The sequence below is a fragment of the Coffea arabica genome, chromosome 10c, assembly GCF_036785885.1.
Source record: "Coffea arabica cultivar ET-39 chromosome 10c, Coffea Arabica ET-39 HiFi, whole genome shotgun sequence".
NCBI classification, from domain to species: Eukaryota; Viridiplantae; Streptophyta; class Magnoliopsida; order Gentianales; family Rubiaceae; genus Coffea; species Coffea arabica.
The window spans coordinates 13,742,761-13,764,091 of record NC_092329.1 but is presented as its reverse complement, the minus strand read 5'-3'; the positions used below and the strand labels follow the sequence as shown (position 1 = coordinate 13,764,091).

The 21,331-nt window shown below is 35.0% G+C and overlaps 1 protein-coding gene and 1 pseudogene across 1 annotated transcript; one reads left to right on the top strand and one right to left on the bottom strand.

The window, feature by feature from the left end:
• Positions 1-4,145: 4,145 nt before the first annotated feature.
• On the bottom strand, positions 4,146-7,751 carry LOC113714928 (uncharacterized). Its single transcript, XM_027239075.2, has 5 exons — positions 6,862-7,751; positions 5,797-6,258; positions 5,259-5,636; positions 5,113-5,180; positions 4,146-4,605 (listed from the first exon to the last, which is right to left on the bottom strand). Exons 1-5 carry the CDS (start codon positions 7,528-7,530, stop codon positions 4,398-4,400), a joined length of 1,785 nt encoding a protein of 594 aa, XP_027094876.1. The 5' UTR covers positions 7,531-7,751; the 3' UTR covers positions 4,146-4,397.
• A 6,138-nt stretch (positions 7,752-13,889) lies between these two features.
• Positions 13,890-21,331, top strand: part of LOC113713920 (DNA gyrase subunit A, chloroplastic/mitochondrial-like) — a 113,971-nt pseudogene continuing 106,529 nt past the window's right edge.

The window sequence follows — 21,331 nt, the reverse complement described above, 5'->3', positions numbered from 1 at the left end:
CATGTGGAGAACCTCTACCAACCGTTGGACTACAATTCATTATAATACAAGATATTCAATATACAATTTATTATACAAGTTGTAACATCTAATTTGATTAACGCATATGATTTGGGAGAAGAATGGATTGGAGAGAAAGAGTACAAGTGAGAGGTACCGAATTCGAAACCTTTCACTTATATTAAAAAAAAATGCATACAATTTTCTTTAAGACCAATAACAGGTCGCACATCATGCATTTAAGCCAGTGCATTAGGGGCAGGAACAGTTCCAAGTGCAATTATTTCAGAACGGTACGTACGGGACCTCTCAAGCACAAACGTCAGGCGAGAAATGATCCACGTCAGGAAGCCTTAAGCAGGGGCAAAAAACAACGCCGTTTCAAAAAAAAATGTTTAGCCCTAATGGGATCCGTTTAGAACAAACGGAAGAATTGAAAATTTGAAAATCAAGTTGAAAATCTGAAGTAGCCGTACAAAACAAAACTGAGGGAAGAGAATTTGAATTAGCCGTACAAAACAAAACTGAGAGAAGAGAGTAGGCTTCCTGTTGAAGGTAGCAATTGACAGGAAACTGGGTGGAGAGAGTTGGGGTATGGTGTTACGTGAATAAGGAAGAAAGCAAACAGTGCAGTGAGAGTGTTGTATGCATTTTAAAACTAGGTATGAGAGTGTTGTATGCATTTTGAAACTGAGTATCCATTTTAAATGCGTGCAAGGCAGGTGGTAAGGTAGAAGCAAACAGAGGAAATTCATCATCTCACGTTGCCAGATTTGTCGTGCAACTTAATAGCAGAAGCAACTATGCTCTCCGAGTTCGGTGAAACATAAAGCGTATTAACAGACCAAGATAACGTGACTGAACCATATCAGCAACTGTGGCCAATCATTTGTCACCCAATGCACATTTGTAAAATGAAGAATGAAATTAGAGTCATTAAAAGACATAATATGAAGATGATAGAAGAATAGTGAAGTTGTACCGTATGTGTGTGTGTGTGTGTGTGTGTGAGCATTCAGCTTTTCAGTGATGGACTATAATGGGATAGTAGTTATTCAAAGATCCAAGGGTATGTATTCAAGTAAAGCGTCGAGCGGAATTAGGGAAAGATGAGAGAAACAAAATCACATTTAATAAGTGAATGAATGTATATTCTATTGTAAATAAGTTAGAGGTTATAGGCATCGCATTACAATTGATGTGAATTATTGCGCATCCACTAGTTGGTCCATGTTCATCACGCAATCTTAGTTTGCCCCTCTCCTAACCATGCAGTGTATGTAAAATGGAGGTGTAGATTTAAAAGAGGTGAGATAAAGGAAAAGACATATATCTAAATAATAAATATGTGTACCTGGTATTGTAAGTAAATTACATGATGTAAAAAATATATTATAAGGAGTGGAAAATACTGATTTGGCCCTCAAAATGTAGAAACAGTACAAAATGCGGAGTTGTCAGGTGGTGGATACTAACGAATGATATAAGGTCCAATGAAATAAAGTACCTAGAATCTAAATATAATCACCAGAGTGAATGTACATACCATTAAAATATACTTACATCGTGTGACCAACACATTATAGTCCGTATAAATTATTGTACATAGAGTTGTATTTGTACATAGATAATGTCTATGTCGTAACGAAAAAGTAAAGTGACGTAAATCATTAATCATATTGATATGCGTAATAATGGGATTTGGTATATGAGTAATGTCTATAACTTAACACATATTGTGAACGGTAATATTCATTTATGTTGTCGCTTATGTACATATTATTCATGAACTGTTGCAAATTCAGTGTGTTTGATGCATAATTGGTAGGTGCAGAAGTAATGGATTGTAGTAAATTGGCAGGTGATGGGACCCCTAAGTTAGGAATGAAGTTCAACAGTAAAGAGGATGCGCACAAATTTTACAACAAATAAGCCTTTAAAATGGATTTTAGCGTACGCAAAGACTATCTAAATAAAGACAAAAATTGTGTGACCGCGTCTAGGAGATATAGTTGCTGCAAGAAAGGTGTAAAACGCAAGTACGAAGGTGGCGTGATGCCAAAGGGGACACGGGCACCGACAAAAATAGGGTGTGGAGTTAAAATGATTATCATGTTGTATAGAGGGACAATGAAGTATCGTGTGCACGACCTTATCATAAAGTATAATCATGAGTTGCACATTGCTGAATGTTCACACATGATGCCATCACAAAGAAAAATGAGTGAGGCTCAAAAATTCCAATCTGAAATAAGCGAGGATGCCGGGTTTTCACTGAAATAGAGCCATGAGTTTATGGGAAAGGAGGCAGGTGGGATGGGTAATATGGGATATACTCGGTTAACATATGCTCACTATCGTGCAACTATTTTTCTACTTATTGTAATTGTGGGGACCCCAACACTCCCAAAGCATACATATTATGTGGTTAACGTATGTTTACTATAATAACATATTATTTTGTATTATTCGAACGTCCACCTTTTGACTAATCAGGGGCCACCTGCTACTGTCCCTACCGAATGAATGCACCCCAAATTTTCTATTTTTTTCAAACATAACTCCGTCAGAGATATTGTAACAGTTTGATATATCGTTTTTGTTATAATGTCTAGTCCAATTTAGCTTTGTAATTGAGCAATATAGGCACTGCTAATGTCCTTCACCCTTTGTCCCTAGCTTTTGTTATTTTCTAGTCTTTTTCCTTATACTATGTACTATATACACCATGTTTTGACTTTGTTATGTTAATGTTTTACACTTTAAAACACCGTAACATTTTTTCTCCATATCCCTTTTTATTCACATAACATAATACCCATCGAACGTGCTGCGTGAGCCGTTCTTCACTGAATGATCTTCTGACTATTTGGTTTCGCAGTGTATAATACCCCCAACACGTTGTACGATTTACTTAGCACATAGTAATTATAATATACACCCATTTTTTCCAAACCCATGCACACATTTTCTCAAGCAGTTGTGCCGCAAGATTCCCCCCTCCTTTTCCACTCTCCTGTTTCGACGCTCAAAAACTAACACATAATACTCCTCTCACGCTGCACTTATCAATTACTATATATAAAATCGTGTTCACGTAGCATTCCTCTATGCAATCATCATAGTATACACCAAAAACATCCACAAGTAAAGTCCTTTCACTTTTTTGTCAAATTACGCACATTACTATATCACCCTAGGCTTCTTCATGTTTTACCTGACTACTTTGTGGTCGTTCACTCCTCCGGATCCCACGATCTTCCATTTTGTAACTTGGGTTCACCTTTCCTTTTCTTTTAATAAACTCTAATCACAAAAAATTGGTTCTTCTGCCACCACTTCTTGCCTCTCCTTGTTGTGATTTTCCTTCAACAATGCTGCAATTCCACAGCTTTTCGCAATGTCGCATGTATGTTGCCAATCTCCTATTTTTCTCTGTTATTTTCTCCTCTCGTATCTTGCCCTATTTTTTGGCAAATGTGAATTTCGACAACTGCTTTGTTTTCAAGGAAGTGTAATTGGCTCTTTTCATTTTCAACCTTTCATTTTGCGGAGGACTTTGCTAATGATCGGTGCTGACAGTCCGTCACGGAATGTCACTTCTTCTATTTTTTTTTTCTTCGCACTAAATCAAACGGCATCGTTTTTTGGCTTGCTGAAGGTTCCTGACGTGGATCATTCCTCGCCTTTCGTTAGGACTTGTGAGGAGACCGCTTGACCGTTCCTGCCCCTAATCCGTACGCGACGTTTCTATCAAGGTTCAATTCTTCATATACAACTATAATTCCACATCAAAGATGTAACAGCCCCACTAGCGTGTGAGTTCTAATTCATCACATACAACTTCCAAATTTTCATAACAGGGATGTAACAACCCGCGCAGGCTTCACACCGACCGACACATATGTCAATCCAGATTTACCTCGTACATTTCAAATTTGTGTTCATAGCTATATCATAACCTCCAACCACAAGGGACGGTTGCCATTTGTCCCAGCCCCTTGTACCGATTTAGGTCACTGGATTTGGGGTGGAAAGTATATCGAGATTTTGAGTAGATCCAGATGCAGATATTAAGGCTTTTAAAAAGCCAATTCGTCCGTAAAAAGCAATAATTCAGATGCAGAAATGCAGGTGACTGGAAATGACATTAAGACCGTCTCTCATTCTCATACATAAAAAGCAATAATTCAAGAACATTTTCACCTTCACAAGAAATGAATCTACATTAAAAGCATACTACAAGCATCCACTAGCCTCCAACTAGCTCTACAAACTCTAACTGCTGAAGTTTTAGGGGTTAATTCATCTTTTTACAAGCACAGGAACTACATACAGTCTTTGAGACGGTTGAGAGACAGAAACCCTACTAAAATCACCAAGGTCAAACAAGTTCACTATGGAGACGTTAATGGCATTGCTTTTCTGAAATCCAAGGACTTCAGTGGTGACTCAGGGAAATACTTTCCATCTGGTACCCATAATCCTCTTTGATGAGGCAGCAATACCTGTGGCTGATTACCCTTTGATGCATCTTCACTGACGGGTGAATCTTCTTTCCCTTTCTTCACAAATTCAAAGAACTCTGCAACTTGACGTGCGTAGCTGTGTACAGCATAGATCACATAAGGCAGATGAGATTGAATGATCACACAACCAGGAAATAAGGAAATATAAGATGCACGCTAAAGCACAAAAAGGGAAATAAAGGATAAAAGCATCAATTGCATCTATTAAGAAGCAAGAACAAGAAATATTAGAAACTACCAGAGCAAGAGGAAGTATCAAAAACGAAACCACAAAAATGGAAAATTCCAAAACTAAGACCCCAAATAACAAAAAAGGCAAGAAACACTCAAACTTGTAAGATTCATTTTTCTTTCTCTAGCATCAGTGTCAAACCAGTTGTCCTCATGGTGAAAACCAGAAAAGTCTGCTAAGCACAAACCATAGACTTCAGATAAAATCAACACATAAAATGGCCAGTACAAACTGTATTTCAAGACTAAGCATTTCTTAGTGAATATCAACACATTCTGGCAGATAGTGATTGTCAACAGCAAATAAACAGCCCAAAATAATTACTAAACAGAGAGGGAACACGGAACATACTGCCTCTTTGCTTCGACATCTTTGCTAAAATCAATGTTTGGCTCACAATCAAGGACCAGAGCTGGAATCTGTTCATTGCCAACAGATCCAAGTAAGAAGTGCAAACATCATATTTATCGAAAAGAATTAAGTCTGAAGAAAGTTACCTTCTGAATGCTTGAGTGCATATGATCACCTTCCAAATGAAACACACGGTCTCTAATATCTGGAGGTAGAGAAGAGTCAAACCGCTGGGGAATCTCACTAACAGAAAGCACACCATGATTTCCACTTTGGAATGGGAAAAGCCAACTCTCGTGCTTTTCATGCAAGTCACGCAAGTAATCTAGAGAGACCCCACCTTCCTCTTCTCTTTTACGTAACAACATTCTTTTGTGGCAAGTATCAGGGCTTGCCCTAAGGTAGATGAACCCATCGGGGATAAGCCCAGGCAAACAAGAAACAACAGGATCAAACCATGAGTCATAAATGCTAATTTCCATCTCATTCATCCATTTTGCTTCATGAACAGCTCTGACAAACACCTAAACCAAGAGCATGAATAAAACTTGTTAAACCTCATTAAGGTTCATATCCTTTCAAATCCAGTGTCCACAATACCAATTAAAATATGCAAGTAGAAGCTTATAGTTAACAAGCTTAAACACTAACAAAACATGAAATACTTAAGAAGAGAATACCCACCATTCTATCACTGAAAACACTTCTTTCCATCAATCTGAGAGGCTTGATACCACCAGAAGATTCTCTCTCCTGCATAACTCTCGTGACAAACACGTAGTTCTGGAAAGTATAGGCATACCTGTGTGGCTCAGCATAAAATGCGTCCAATATATTGAAGTGATCTGGCCCAACATTCTGCCACTTATCAATGGGTTCAGGAACAATCTCCACAAGGTCCCTGAGCTCAAGCGTTTCATGAGCTATTCTATGCAGGAACGTTGTCTTCCCAACACTAATATTCCCTTCAACACAAAATGTTAAACGCTTTTTTGGGGCTAGCTTAACTTCAGTGTCATCATCCTTCAACTCTTCATCCACACTCTCCTTAATGTATGTGGTTATGCTTTCAGCATGGTTTCTATGGATGATCCCCACTGAACTTTGTAAGTACTCAACCATTGTTTGACTGGATTTCCCACAAAACTGTATGACAATCAAAATCAAGTTAAAGACAGAATTGACATCCTACACTCTAAGCAGAATAAAAGTTTCCTTAACTTCCCTCAAATACAACCCATAATTTACTTAAACTGTTTCTTTTTGATAAAATGTCCCTCCATTTTATTCCCTTTCATTCATGTAATCAACATAAAATGGTGTTTCTGTATGCAATTATAAACTTCATCCACTGTCATTAAAGAAAACACTACATAGAGTTTCTGTAACACTTATATGCTCAGGTTTCCAGACAAAAGTACAACCAACATGAACAGAACCACTGTTTCGAGCAAGCCCCCAGAAAACAAATATTAATAACATGCCTAATAATTAATAACTTTCCTTCAATTACTGCCTCCTTAAAACATTTCTCCGATATATCCAGTTCTTCCATTTTCCTCCTTTTCATTCACAAGTCAATATAAATGATTGCATAAGCATTTAAAAATTGCTCATGAATAAGACGTGAACAAAAGAAACAACACTAATTATGGTTTCTATACAGCTACTAACACCACATTCCAGACGATAGGACAAAGCAAATTAAAAAAGGCAGATGTAAAAGCATTTTATTAAAAAAGAAAAAACCTTATCTCTATACAGCTGCTTAAGCTTAGCAACACCATCAAAACCCTTCTCCACCAGCTTCCTCAAATTCCTCGGTCCAACCCCCGGAATACTCAACAAATCGGGACTCCCTGGCGACGGCAGCCCACCACCACCCCCACTTCCTCCACCAGCAGCCGTCCTCTGCTTCCTCTGAACCCTCACCTGAGCAGCAGCCTCCGCCGGTGCCTCCAAACCCTTTTCAGCACTCTCCACCACAGCACCCCCATCCTTCTCCGCCACAGCCACCGCCCCAAACCACGCCTTCCGGTTCCCACATCTCGAATTCTCCCTTAACACCACCCAAGCCCTCACCAGCCCAACACTTCCCCCACCACCCTCAACCGCACATTTACAAAGCCCACACCCATTACCCAACAGGGGAACATTCAGGGTTCTAGCCGTGGAAGGCAGAAGAGGGGCTTTACTTCTACCAGCAGCGGCGGCTGGGTGGCTGAGAGCCCTAGTACTGGTGGCGCCGCGGAGGTGGAAACCGGTGGCTGTAGAGGGCATTAGCGTAATTTTTCGAACTGGGATGTTTTTGAGAAAAGGGTTTTTGTAAAACCCTATATAAAAAGGAGAATTATGAAGGGATGAAATTGGGGGGCTTCCAATAATACCTAAACAAGGGCTCCTCAAGATTTTCTGCATCCCTCTGTTGCATATCTCACAAACCCACTATTTTTTTTTCTTCCCTGTAAAATATGTAGTTTTAGTGTGTGTTGTGCGTGTAAATACAGTGGTTTCCACTGTTCTTGGGGTGCTTGCGTGTTTGTTGTGTTTTGGGTGCCTGGGCTGGGGGGTTGGTTTGGAGAGAGCAGAGAAGAGAGCGGGAAGAAGCAGGGGTTTTGGAGTGATTTTGGGTAGTGTGTGACTGTGTGTTGTGGTGTGATTCTACTACTAAGTAGTAGGGTTGAAAAGGGTTGTAATTTGGGATTAAGAATCTTTTTGTAATTCTTAATAATTTTGGTAAAAGAAATATCTTTTTGGGTTTTATTTTTTTTTATTGCAAGTAGTATTAGTCAAGTTTTATAATGATAATTAATACCACTTGATTAGTGAGTGTTTTTCAATAAATGAAATGTACAAGGTTGGAATTTGGGATTAAGGATCTTTTTGTAATTCTTAATAATTTTGGTAAAAGAATACCTTTTAGGATTTTATTTTTTTTATTACGAGTGGTATTAGTCAAGTTTTGTATGATGATTAATACTACTTGATTAGTGAGTATTTTTTAATAAATGAAATGTAAGGTTGAATAACACTAACCTATGTGGAAAAAATATAGTAGAGAGTTGTTATACTTTGTGCAGCTTGGTCATGCCTAGTGTAATTTGAGAGGAAGATTAAGCTGACAATTTTGGATGATTTTTTGGTGGACTGATCTTATATATACTATTATTATTAAATATATGACGCAAATGTAAAATTTAAGTTTAAAATTTATTCACATGTCATTCATTCAATAATATATATACTAACGATATATACAAAATTTACTCTTTTTCTTTTTGTTGGAATTTTTTTTAAGCGTCTCAATGGAAATTATTTTGGGAATGGAATAACTCAATTAATTTAAAAAAGGATCTGTCAGTTTCTCCTTTTGCGTTTAATGCTTTAATTAATGGAACATTGGATGGAGTGTTGTTGACTAATGACTTGTACCTTTACTCCGCAATCTATGGGCACGGCTGGGTAGCAGAGGGGATCTAGGGTTGTGTTCTCTCTGTTTTGCCAATTTATTACTATTCTTTCGAGAGTACGGTTTGTTGATCCGTCACTTTTGCTTGCAGATTTTAATTTTAAGGACTGACCTTGTCTAATGCATCACTAGCTTTTGTCCTCCATTAATGGGCTTTTTGTACTTTAGGGTTTTTTTTACTTTCTAATGTGTAAAGGGAGGATTTGAAGCTCAAATCAAGCTTTTCAAAAAAAAAAAAAAAAAAACCTCAAATCAAAGATTTTAGTGTGAATCGATTAATGTGTCTATCTACCACCTAAGTTGAATTTTTGAATTTCTTGAACCGTTGCAATTAGATTAGAAAGATTAATTAGAAAATTAAATTAATTTTTCAAAAAAATTTAGACAGATTAATTACATTTACTTCCTCTGTGGACTGGCCAAACTACAAAAACACCCCCTAAACTTTGGATAATAAGAGTCACCCCTCTTTGACTTCAATTACTCCCTCGATTCTATTTATTTAATCATATTTGGAAAATCCAACTTTTAAGAATAGTAATTTGATTGTGATATTTGTATTTCTCTTTCCAATTTTATCCCCATAAATTTAAAATTAAAATTTAAATAGTAACATGTATATGATTAGAAAGATGACTATATTGGAAAGAAAAATTAAAAGGTGTTTTGACTTCTCTAATATGACAATTGTTTTGGAACATTCCAAAATGAAAAATATGATACTTTTAATGGGACGAATGGAGTAATAAGTAGTATAACATATGTAGTAACACCCTCTTGTTACACCTATCAACTCTAGGCACTATAAAAAAACAATCCAAACATTTAATATTGGCTCTCCAATCTGCTAGGCAAAACTTTAAACTCGGGGAACTCGATTTATGGACCGACCTATGGACTTGTGGTATTTAAGTACCCACATCATTTCAATACCTGATGGGTTGTTAACTACTATACTAGTTAATCTTCAAAAAAAAAAAAAAAAAAAACTACTATACTAGTTTTTCTGTTTTCCTTTTGCTATGAAAACTGGGAAATTACTTTTTATTATCTCTATTGAAACAATATAGTTATGCTCCTGTTTTTCTTTTCACCTTGTGTTCGATTGTTAGTAAAATGAAGAACTTTTGTCGAAGATAGAAGGTGCATGGATTAAATTTTGGTGAAGAATTGATGATAGAAAAACTTGAAATTTTTGTACAAGGGATTGAGTTTGTGTTGTGTGTTTCGAAGTTAAAAATCTGGATATTTGTAAGCTTGGATTGTTGATATAGTTTGCCGAAGATAAATAGGATTGAAATATGAACCACGTTACTTGATATTTGAATCGAACCCGACTTAATAAAAGTTCATTTGAATTTGATTCGCAAACTAATCAAAATAAGATTAAATATTATTTTATGTTTGATAACATTTTAATTCGATAAAAAATTTGTTCAATTTCGATTCGACAAAAGAACAACTGAATCTTTAACAAACATTTAAATTCGTTAAAATAATAAATAAATTTAAATATTAGGGTGTTTAGTGTCATTAAACTCATTTAGACCACTAGGATAAATCCAATATTCCTTTGCATTATTGAAGAAAATCAAAGAATGACAATAGAAGCAAGCACGTATGTGCATAACAAACTAAAAAAAGACGTGGCTTTTCAGGAATCATACGGTCCATGGATGGGGCAATGGACCAAGTTCATCCAAGTATTTGCCTTCTTTCATAGCTTAAAATTTCCCATCTTTTCTTTTCTAACCTAAACTCCCAAACTAGCCGTTAAGACATTCTAAGCCTAATCAATGTTTTAAAAACCGGACCGTTAATCGAACCGGTGAAGTGAAAGGGTCGAGGTTCAACCGGTCGGACCGGTTCAACCTCGGTTCAATGAATTTTTTAAAAAATAATTTATATAAATATATATGTGCACAAAATAAGACATGTAATGGATAATTTAATACTTTATATGATGAAAAGTTTACTATTTTTGAATAACTTGGATTTTTAAAAATAAATTTTTTAAATTATAAGTTAAAACAAACAAATTTCATCTCAATTTCAATTATATCTACCAAAAAAATCTTAAATATAATCCAAAAATATCACAATATTTGAAATTATACAAAATTCACGTCTATGAGAATTTAGACATTGTGAATTTAAATTTTAATTTACATTTTGGAATTTAAATTTATAATTTAAAAAAGGAAGTTTGGAGTTCGAAGAAAATCAAGAGAATTGAAAATAGAAATGCAAATTTGATAAGAAACAAAAAATGAGATAAAAGTGAGTGGTTGTGGTATTAAATAAATTGGGTTAAAGAAAAATAATTCTTTTTTAACTTTTTTAAATTTAATGGACAAAAACAAAATTAAAATATGGAAGAAAACATCAATAAATTAAAAATAAAGAGATTTGATTAAAAAATGAGTGGCAAAAGAAAAGATGATAGAGAGAGAGAGAGAGAGAGTGTGTGTGTGTGTGTGTGTGTGTGTTGAAGATTAAAAAGAAAGAGTCATGAAAGGATAATATTTTGTAAAAAAAATGGAACAAAAGAAATATGAGTGTTTGTTTTATATAAATAAGTTATCAAAAAAAACTAATAAGATGTGATAGTGCAACGGTTACTACATTGGTCTTCTATTACAAAGGTCTTGAGTTCGAATCTTGATAACTACATTTTGCAAAAAAAAAAAAAAAAAAAAAAAGGAAAACTCAAAAACCGGAAATAACCGGTTCAAATCCGGTTCAGCGGTTTCGCGGTCCGACCGGTTTTTGACCGGTTTCTTGACAAAGTCAAACCTGGCAGTGAACCGGACCGGAGCCATGGCCGGTTCGCGGTTCAACCGGTCGAACCGGCCGGTCCGGTCCGGTTTTCAAAACACTGAGCCTAATTGCCCGTTGCCATCGGTCGACGACCCCCCAAACACTCACTCACTCACACACATACTCACACACGACACAACTCTCTGTCTCTCTCTCTTAGACCGCTAGAGCGTTTAATTTCTTGGAGTTTTTGCTTCCCAAGCAACCGCAGCCAACAACCGCAGCAATTTCTTGGAGTTTCATCGCTAAATTGCGAAAATTTTGCTTGTTGCGTTCTTCATTTTATCTATATTTGAAGACTTGAACTAGTGTCGGGTCATGATTGTTTTGGCTTGTGACAGCAGACTTGAACCTATCTAGTTTGATTGTTTTGGCTTATGATTGTTTTGAACTGTTGTTGAAGGAGATGCGGGACATTATTTATTAGCCCTGCGGCTGCCCACGGGAAGCGGGGCTAGGTGGGGTGGGGGTGGGAGGCGAGGGGAATATTGGCCAATGGGACCTCCGCCCCGTTGCCATCCCTAAGAATAATGGGGAAAAGAGGGAGCCAAAAACATGGAAAAACAGAAGAGACTTGGCGCGCAAGAATGCTGTCTAAATTGAAATTAAAGCTAGGGTTTTTCTGCTTAATCTTATCTTATAATAAATAAAAGTGCCAGTTCCCTTATGAATAGTATTTTGTGACTGGTTGCAGCATAATTTTGAGCAACTCTGAGGGCTTTTTGGTTTGTTAGTAGGATGGAGTTTGTGACCAGTTATCTCTTTTTAACTTTCAGACACAGTAAGCTTGTGGACACTAGAGAGCACAGGAATTCCCTAAATTATCAGCCACGTTGTCGATTGATTTTTTTTTTTTTTCAAAAAATTCTCTAACCCTGTCCCATTATAAGCAACAAAGATACATAGAAGAAAACAAAAGTAAAAGCAAAGCCAGAAAAAAAAAGGGAGTCAAAGAAGGAGGAGTTGTTATTTGCCAACCAGAGTCCACCACCGCCACCGCTGTTGTCATACTGAATTTCTTTAGCAGAAAAGCACAGTGAAGTTTCCTTGTTAATTTTTTTTGGTAATTACCATCATTTAATTGAAATTTTCTTGTTCGTGAGTTTAGTTGAAGTTGATAATGGTAGAATATTTGTTGCTTTCTCTCTAATTTCTCCGTTGATGAAAACATTAGTTGGCAATTTGGGTAGGATAGAAACAAATTTGAAAGAAATAAGTTCCATATTTGCATAATGCCTAAAACCTATTTGTAAAACTGGCAAGGCAAAATCTTGAGCTAAATGTTTGTATTTGTAATATTGTCAGACCACCATTCGTTTAGTACTCAAACAATAAAATTTTACTAAGGCTAGGAATGACAAGTGGGCCAAAGAGATGTTACATCTTGTATCAGTTGAACCAATTCAATTGATGAAAATGATAGCTAAAGGGTACATGCAAGATATCAAAACTTTTGTAAGTTGTTCAACTTTCCTATTACGTGACTGGGTAATAGCTGAAACTTCCATTTATTTGCTTGCTGTAAGTGGCAATTGATAATTATGATGTCTTAGGTGTGGTATGCTTCATCCACTCCTTTAATCAATTATATGATAGCTTTTTATAATGATGAACAGGCTCATTTAAGTTGAAGTGGGAAGATCTATCCTGTGGAAGAAACAACCAGGAAAGATGTTTAATTTCTTTCAGATACTGTAGGCTTGTACAAGCTGTGGTAGTCCCATTAGCAGCACCATCTCTTCTTGCTCTTGCCCTTACCAAGGGAAAAAATGGAAGAGCTATAACTTTTCATCAATTGAACTTTGGTATAAGCCAACTGGTTGAATGTAAAGTTCTTGCTTTGTGTTTATTGTTATAGCTAATTAATAGGTTCTGATAGCTTACATGTTCCATTTAGCTATCGTTTTGAACAATTTAATTGGTTTGGCTGATACAAAATGTGATTTCTGTTTGGTCCACTCGTAAAACTAAGTTCAACAATTGAGTTATCTATCATTTTTTTGTTTCCAATTTTCCTTAAAACTACTTAACTTTTCAATTTTATGGAGAGAAAATAATTAATTTTTCAAATATTTTTTCTTTTGTTTGTAATAATTTTTCTGAGCATTCTTTTTGTCAGGTTTCAAGCTGGCGAATAATGCAGTAAGATACTTCAGAGTGTATATAAAAAATTGTATCAACATGGCTACCACTCTATTTCAACTAATATTAGTCAAAAGTGCTAGAGAGGAAAATCATATTATTTCAACAAAAGATCAGTCAAAAGTCTTTCTTGCAGAAATAAATTTAATTGAGGTTGCATGAAGAATTGCTTAAATGTTAATGATGAAGGCAGAGGTGGATTGTCTTTAAATTTTGACTTAAATAAATTACTTTTTTTGGTTGTTCATTTCAAACTATTTTGTTTTACAGAAATAATATAGGGTCGCATATTTCCCCACCCAAAAGCCCCTTATTTAATGAACCGCTGGCCCTCAATATCATGACGATGGGACTTCACTTACTCTGCTGCTACTCTCAGCACCTGCGGCCTGTCTCGGCTCGGTTCTTGAGGCCCCGTAAAGTCAGGGTTTTGGAGTTCCGGTTTTTGTCCTCCTCGGCTCCTAGAGAGAAGTTACCGATTGTGAAAGCCAAGCGGAGAGAAGCTGAGGACGGAGCTTTGGATGATGGAGGAGGAGGAGATAACGAATGTGTTGTTTTGGCTGCTAGGGAAAAAATTGGTGGTGGTAGTAGAGGAGGAGTCGAGGGGAGGACTGTAGTTTTGGAGCTTCATAAAGAAGCTACTGAAGCTTATATGGCTTATGCCATGTTTGTGCTGCTCGGCCGCGCCTTGCCTAATGTTCGAGATTGGTTGAAACCGGTCCACTGCAGGATTTTTTGAGTTAATTATACGGTTATTTATGTCTTCTTTTGGTTTAGAAAATTATTATGCATTTTTTTGGGATTAGCAGTTGGTAAAGTTGTACATTATGCTGTATGAGTTTGTATATTGTACTAGTCTGTAGGAAATTATTCAAGTACTTTTGAAGCTAATAAGTTTCGGAATACCTAAACATAATAAATTAGGGAATTCATTGAAATTTCAAGTTGCTGGGTGTTGTACTTCATACTTTGTACAATCAACAGTCTTCAGAAGAAAATCATCCCAACTTTAATGAATGTTAATCTAAGAGCAGTTATATTACTGTTAAAGTTAGATATTAATCGAGCGCTGGTGCAATGATTTGATTAACTTAAGATAAATGAGTGGGTTAAGTTAGTTAGGTAATGCAGTTGAATACTCATGGCACAATTTGCAGGAGGGTAAAGGTTAAGGGGCATAAAGTCAAACTAACTCTACTTTTAATTCTTTGTCATAGTCTTCCTCTTATTAACTACACTTTGCTGTGTTTGATCCTATTCTTAGGTAGTGCATTAAATGCATACTGTGTGGATCATTTGGTTTCCTTTTACTGATTGGAACTACTGTTATTGGTTCAGGGGCTTTTAATTAACATGCAAGTTGTCCCAAGTGAGGTAATAAATTTTTGTAAAAGCTGATATGAGCTTCCAAAGGAAGATGGAGGAAATTTGATTGGTCATGGAGTCAGAGTGCTTGCCTGGTACAAAGTTAAATAACTATCTATACTCTTGCCTAGTGTTGGCGGGGAAAAAATTGAGAACATTCTTCGTAACTGACAACTGCAAATTGCATATACACAATTAGCTGAAAATGTCACTGTTAATAGTTACATGAAGGATCTATGTTTTTGTTTATTTCAGATCTATGGGTTATTATCCACATTCTCTTGAATTTGTGATGAGGAATATAGGAGATATAGGTGCCTTAAATTTTAAGTGGTTTCAGCTAGTACATGCAAACTTAATTGTTGCTTGTTACCAATTCTTGAGGAAATGTACTACAACATTCTTATGGAGTGAATGATTTACAAAGATTTCATTGCATATATGCGGTCAATGGTATGTGATAACATGTATTTGAGAGAAAAACATCTAACCATCGTATTATGAGTGACCAACTAGTATTTACAGTAATACAAACCTAACAAACTATTTACAAGAATACCCTTACTAATTTATTATCTACAAGAGTACTTATATTCTCTTAATAATCTCCCTCAAGTTGGAACATATATATCATAAGCGCCTAACTTGTTACAAATGTATTTCACCCTAGAGTCCCCTAAACTCTTAGTAAATAAATCAACCAATTGATTTACAGACGGTACATTAGATGTTTTGGTGACTCCATCAAGCAATTTCTTTTGAATGAAATGGCAATCAACTTCAATATGTTTTGTCCTTTTATGAAACATTGGGTTAGAAGCAATATGAACAGCTGCTTGATTATCACACACTAAATTCATAGGCTGTTTATGCTCAAATCCAATTTCAAGTAACATACTCTTCAATCAAATAAACTCACACACAGTGTGAGTCATAGCACGGTATTTAGATTCTGCACTTGACTTGGAGACAAGTGTTTGCTTCTTACTTTTCCACGACACTAAATTACCATCAATCGATTTTTGATCTGATGTAAAAGTAGCTGAATCTATATCACTATATTCTTCAATATCATTATATCCATGATTTTGATACAACAACCCTTTTCCAGGAGTACTCTTAAGATACTTGAGAATTCGTATAATAGCATCCTTGTTAGTTTTTAGGGGCATAAACTAAGAAACACCACTTTAGTATTGCAAAAAAAACTTATAAGAGACTTTTATTAAAGATGAAAAATGAGCATGTGTTCTACATTCATCAACTTACTATTTATAGTGATTACATAAAATAAACTAACAAAATATCCAACTAACAATTATCCTAAAATCTCAACAAAATATAATCTTTTTCTACTAGCAAATCTTAGTTAAAATATTTGTTAACAAACCAACGTGATGTTTGGTTAACAAATATCCTTATTTTCTAATAACTAAATTATTTTATATCAAACTCAATCTGATAAAATCTGTCGGAAAAGTTGGTATATCTCAACGCTCCTCCTTGCCACTTTTGCTGCAGATTTTCAATTGTCTTCTCAAATCTTTGAACCTTTGTTTTGGACAAGGCTTTCATAAAAATGTCTGCAATCTGGTCATCAGTCTTGCAATGTTTCTTGAGCCAAACTTCAAACCAATACCAAATTTTCTGATGTATTCAAATGGCTTCTTTGCAACTTGAAAGTAGAGCTCCCATACGTAATAGATGAACCTGAAGAAGACATTCACAATACAAAAAATGATTGCTATGAGAGGCATAAAACAATTCTTCAAACTTTTGTATGGTCTTTTATCAGCTTTGACACCACCATCATCCTTGGGCAGCTTTTCATGAATTTTCACAATGTAACCTTCTTCAATTACCTCATCAGTGATCTCCTCCTGAATTTTAGCAACATTTGAATTTTTTGATTTACAATATTGCATCTTAGAATTGTCAATTTCTGACAAATTCAAAACGAAATTTTTGCCTCTCATTTTCAGTGAGAAAAGCTCATTCCCAACTGGATCATGTATAACACAGGTCCTGTTTTTTGAAGATGATAGAATAATTCTTCTCCAATAACTATCCAACACTTAATAGAATTTGATTAATTTCAGATACATAAAAAAACATCAGAAATAATTTTGGCACCTGAACCATAATCAATAGCAACACTACTTTTGCCTTTCACCTCAATATAACCTCCATTTCCAATTCTGATTTTGGAGATTTGCGATTTATCAAGTTTTCTAAATATAGATTCATCATATGCCATGTGATGAGTGCAACTATTGTCTATTAGCCAAGTTTCAAAACTGGAATTATTGTTTGCAAAACAAGTGGCCACGAAAAGTTGCTCCTCATTTTGTTCATCAACCATCTAAGCTTGATGTCTTCTTTTTTCTTTATTTTTGCAAACTCTCTCCATATGTCCCATTTGCTTACAAAACCTACATTGAATGTCAGGTCTAAACCAGCAATATATTGAAAGATGTGAGGTTTTCTTACAGTACGGATGATATTTGCTATTTTTCTTCTCATCTTTGCTATTTTTCTCTTCATCATTTCTACCACCTTGTCGAATTTGATCCTTATTTGTTGCTTGAAAAGCACCTTCAATGACTCCTTCAGTTCTTATGCCTCGTCTTTGTTCTTGTGCCTCTAAAGCATTGATCAATTCTAACAAGGTCATTCGAGAGAGATCTCTTGAATCTTCAAGAGAGAAAATTTTGGCTTCAAACCTTTCTGGTAAACTCACCAAGACTTTCTCTACAACTCTGCTATCTAGAAGTTGTTCTCCAATCAATCTAATTTTGTTCACAACATTTAAGAGTCAGTCAGAGTACTCTTTAATGTTTTCTGTGCCTTTCATCCTAAGGAGTTCAAATTCTCTCCTAAGGTTCAAAACTTGCATCTGTCTTGTTCTGTCATTGTCTTGAAAAGCCACTTTGAAAGCATTCCAAGCTTCCTTTGCAGTTTTACAAGCCATAATTTTTGTGAATACTGCATCGGAAACCGCTGAATAAATGCATGTCATGACTTTTGATCTCATTTTGATTGCATTTCTATGGTCTCTCATCTCTGCAATAGTTGGATCTTCTGACAATTCAGGAACAGAATCTGTCTCTACCATATCCTATAGATCATTGATTACCAAATAAGTTCAAAATTTTATGACCCAAATTTGGCAAGTTTCACCATTAAAAGTTGAAACATTTGACAAAAAAGTTCTTTCATGTCATGGTTTTGAACTTATAAAAGATCCTCACCAATGCACTCACTCTAAAAAAAAAAAAGACTAAGACCCTTAAGATATAGGCTCTGATACCACTTTGTTGGTTTTTGGGGGCATAAACTAAGAAACAACACTTGAGTATTGCAAAAAAAAACTTATAAGAGACTTGTATTAAAGATGAAAAATGAGTTTGTGTTCTACATTCATCAACTCACTATTTATAATGATTACATGAAACAAACTAGCAAAATATTCAATTAACAATTATTCTAAAAATCTCAACAAAATATAATCTTCTTCTACTAGCAAATCTTAGCTAAAATATTTGTTAACAAACCAACATGATCTTTGATTAATAAATATTCTTATTTTTTAATAACTAAATTATTTTGATATCAAATTCAATCTGATAAAATCTGTAGGAAAAACTAGTATATCTCAACAATCCCAATGACTGGAACGAGGGGTCTTAAGAAATTGACTCACGACACTCACTGCAAACGAAATGTCAAACCTCGTTACAGTGAGATAATTGAATTTACCCACAAGTCTTCAATTTTGCCCAAGATCATCTAGTAATACACCTTAATCTCCTACTAATTTCACATTAGGATCCATAGGAGCATCCATAGGTCGGCAACCTAACATTCTAACTTAACTCAGCATATCAAGTACATATTTTCTTTGACATAAATAAATCCTATATTTAGATCAAATTACCTTAATACCCAGAAAATATTGTAAATGACCTAAATTCTTTGTCTGAAAGTTTGTCTGTAGATTGGACTTAAGTTTCTAGATCCCCACAACATCATCACCCATAATCACAATATCATCCACATAAACAACTAATAAAATCTTACCATCGTTAGAATGTCGATAAAATATAGAGTCATCTATTCCACATTTTGTTAGATCAAACTCTATGACAACAATACTAAACTGGCCAAACCAAGCCCTAGGAGACTATTTCAATCCATATAAGGACTTTTTTAAACGACAAATCAATTGCAAATTCTCCCTCTAAATAACAAATTCAGGAGGTTGTTCCATATATATCTTTTCTTTCAAATCTCTATGTGAAAACTCATTTTTCACATCCAATTGATGCAATGGCCAATTATATGCTACTGCCAAAGATATAAGAAGACGAACAGATGTAATATTTGCAACAGGAGAAAATGTCTCTAAATAGCCTATTTCATATACCTGAGTAAATCCTTTAGCTACTAGACGAACCTTTAATCTATCAATAGAACTATTAGGCTGCATTTTTCTAATGTACACCCATTTACAATCAATAACAGACTTACCAGAAGGAAGAGGAACTAGATCCCAATAACCATTTGTTCCAAAGCAAATATCTCTTCTTGAATAACTAATTTCCAACCAAGATGATTGAGAGCATGGGTAACAGATTTAGGAATGGATACAGAATCAAGTGAAGCAATAAAAGAAGAATATGACCGAGAGATACGAGAATAAGAATAAAATTACAAATAAGATGAGAAATACAGTGTCTCTTACCTTTGCGTAAAACAATAAGAAGATCTAACTCACAGAAGGGTGTCATACCTGGATTTGAAAATTGAGAATTAATTGGTGAAGTACGTGGCGTATCAGGAGCTTTCTCAACTACGAAACGATGAGAATAAACTTAAAAATTAGAATGAGATAACCGAGTTGTGGAATCTGGTGAACTGTATAACTCAGGCAATAAAGATGAAGGGACTGCTAAAATAGGAGAAGGAAAAGAGGAACACTGTTTTAACTCATTAGACATACCTTGTTTCATAAAATAAAGTGTGGATTCAAAAAAAAAAATATCAATACAAGTAAAAAATTAATTTAAAATTTGACTGTAACATCTATACCCTTTTTGTGCTCATTCGTATCTTAAGAAAACATACTTAATAGCACGATAATCTAATTTATCCATCCTGGGGGCAAGTTGATGAACAAAACACACACATTAAAAAATATGATAAGTTAATTTAAACACAGATTCACGAAAAAGAAAAGAATGGAGTGAGGTAATTAGCCTCCAAGAATATTAGATGGCATGTGATTAATTAAATACCATGCAGTTAAAACCGCATCACTCCAAAACTATTTAGACACATTCATATGCAACGAAAGTGTTTGAGCAATTTCGATTAAATATCCAATTTTTCTTTCAACAACTCCATTCTATTGTGGAGTGTGAGGACAAGAGAACTGATGAATAATACTAAATTTAGTCATAAAAGTATCAAAATGAGTGAAAAAAATATTCTTTCGCATTATCACTGCGAAGTATATGTATAAGTAATCAAAATTGATTCTTTATTTTTGTAATAAATGCACAAAAAATGGAATATAGTTCTGAACAATTTTCAATTAAGTAAAGCCATGTAACTCTGGAAAAGTCATCAACAAAGATTACAAAATATTTAAAATCTAACTTTGAAGTGATGCGACTAGAACTCCAAACATCAGAATGAACTAATAAAAAGGGTTTAGAAACCCGTTTATCGACTCTAGGGGCAAAAGAAATATGATGATGTTTTCCTAACTGACAAGACTTACATTCTAATAAAGACAACTGACTCAAAATAGGAATCAACTTTTTTAAATTTTATAGAGACGGATGACCCAAATGACAGTTAATTTCAAGAGGAGAAATGGTAGTAGGACATGCAATCGGACCGTTGGAATTAAGAAAATAAAAACCATTATACTCGTGCCATCCACTAATCATCATTTTTGTCTTCAAATTTCGAATGACAATAAAATCAGGAGAAAAAGTAATTGAACACTGTAGAAATTTAGTAAGTTTACTAACAAACTTTAGATTAAAAGGTAAATTGGATACGTAAAGAACAGAAGACAGTAGAAGAAACGGGTTAATTTCTACAGTGCTTAGTCCTTTAACTTTAGTTGTAGATCCATCAACTAAAGTAATATAAGGAAAGGAAGTAGACTTTTGAATATTAGAAAAATTTCTAGAGATATTTGACATATGATCAGTAGCCCCGAAGTCAATAACCTATGCGTCAGAATTAGAGAATGTTGAGACACACGGCATAACATTACCTTTTTGTGCTAAAGAAACAGGGGGAAGAGATGCGTGATTTGCAATTTGATACTGCAGGAATTTAACATAATCTTTCTCGGATACGGCAAAAGTCTTCTGGGACTCTTGTGCTGAAGAACATGATTCAACT

Excerpts from the sequence above, each read along its gene's own strand:
- LOC113714928 (XM_027239075.2), bottom strand. The coding sequence starts at position 7,530 with ATGCAGAAAATCTTGAGGAGCCCTTGTTTAGGTATTATTGGAAGCCCC. Across the intron at positions 5,181-5,258 it reads TGCACTCAAGCATTCAGAAG|ATTCCAGCTCTGGTCCTTGA; the intron begins GTAACTTTCTTC and ends GGCAATGAACAG. Across the intron at positions 4,606-5,112 it reads GATGTCGAAGCAAAGAGGCA|CTACGCACGTCAAGTTGCAG; the intron begins GTATGTTCCGTG and ends TGCTGTACACAG.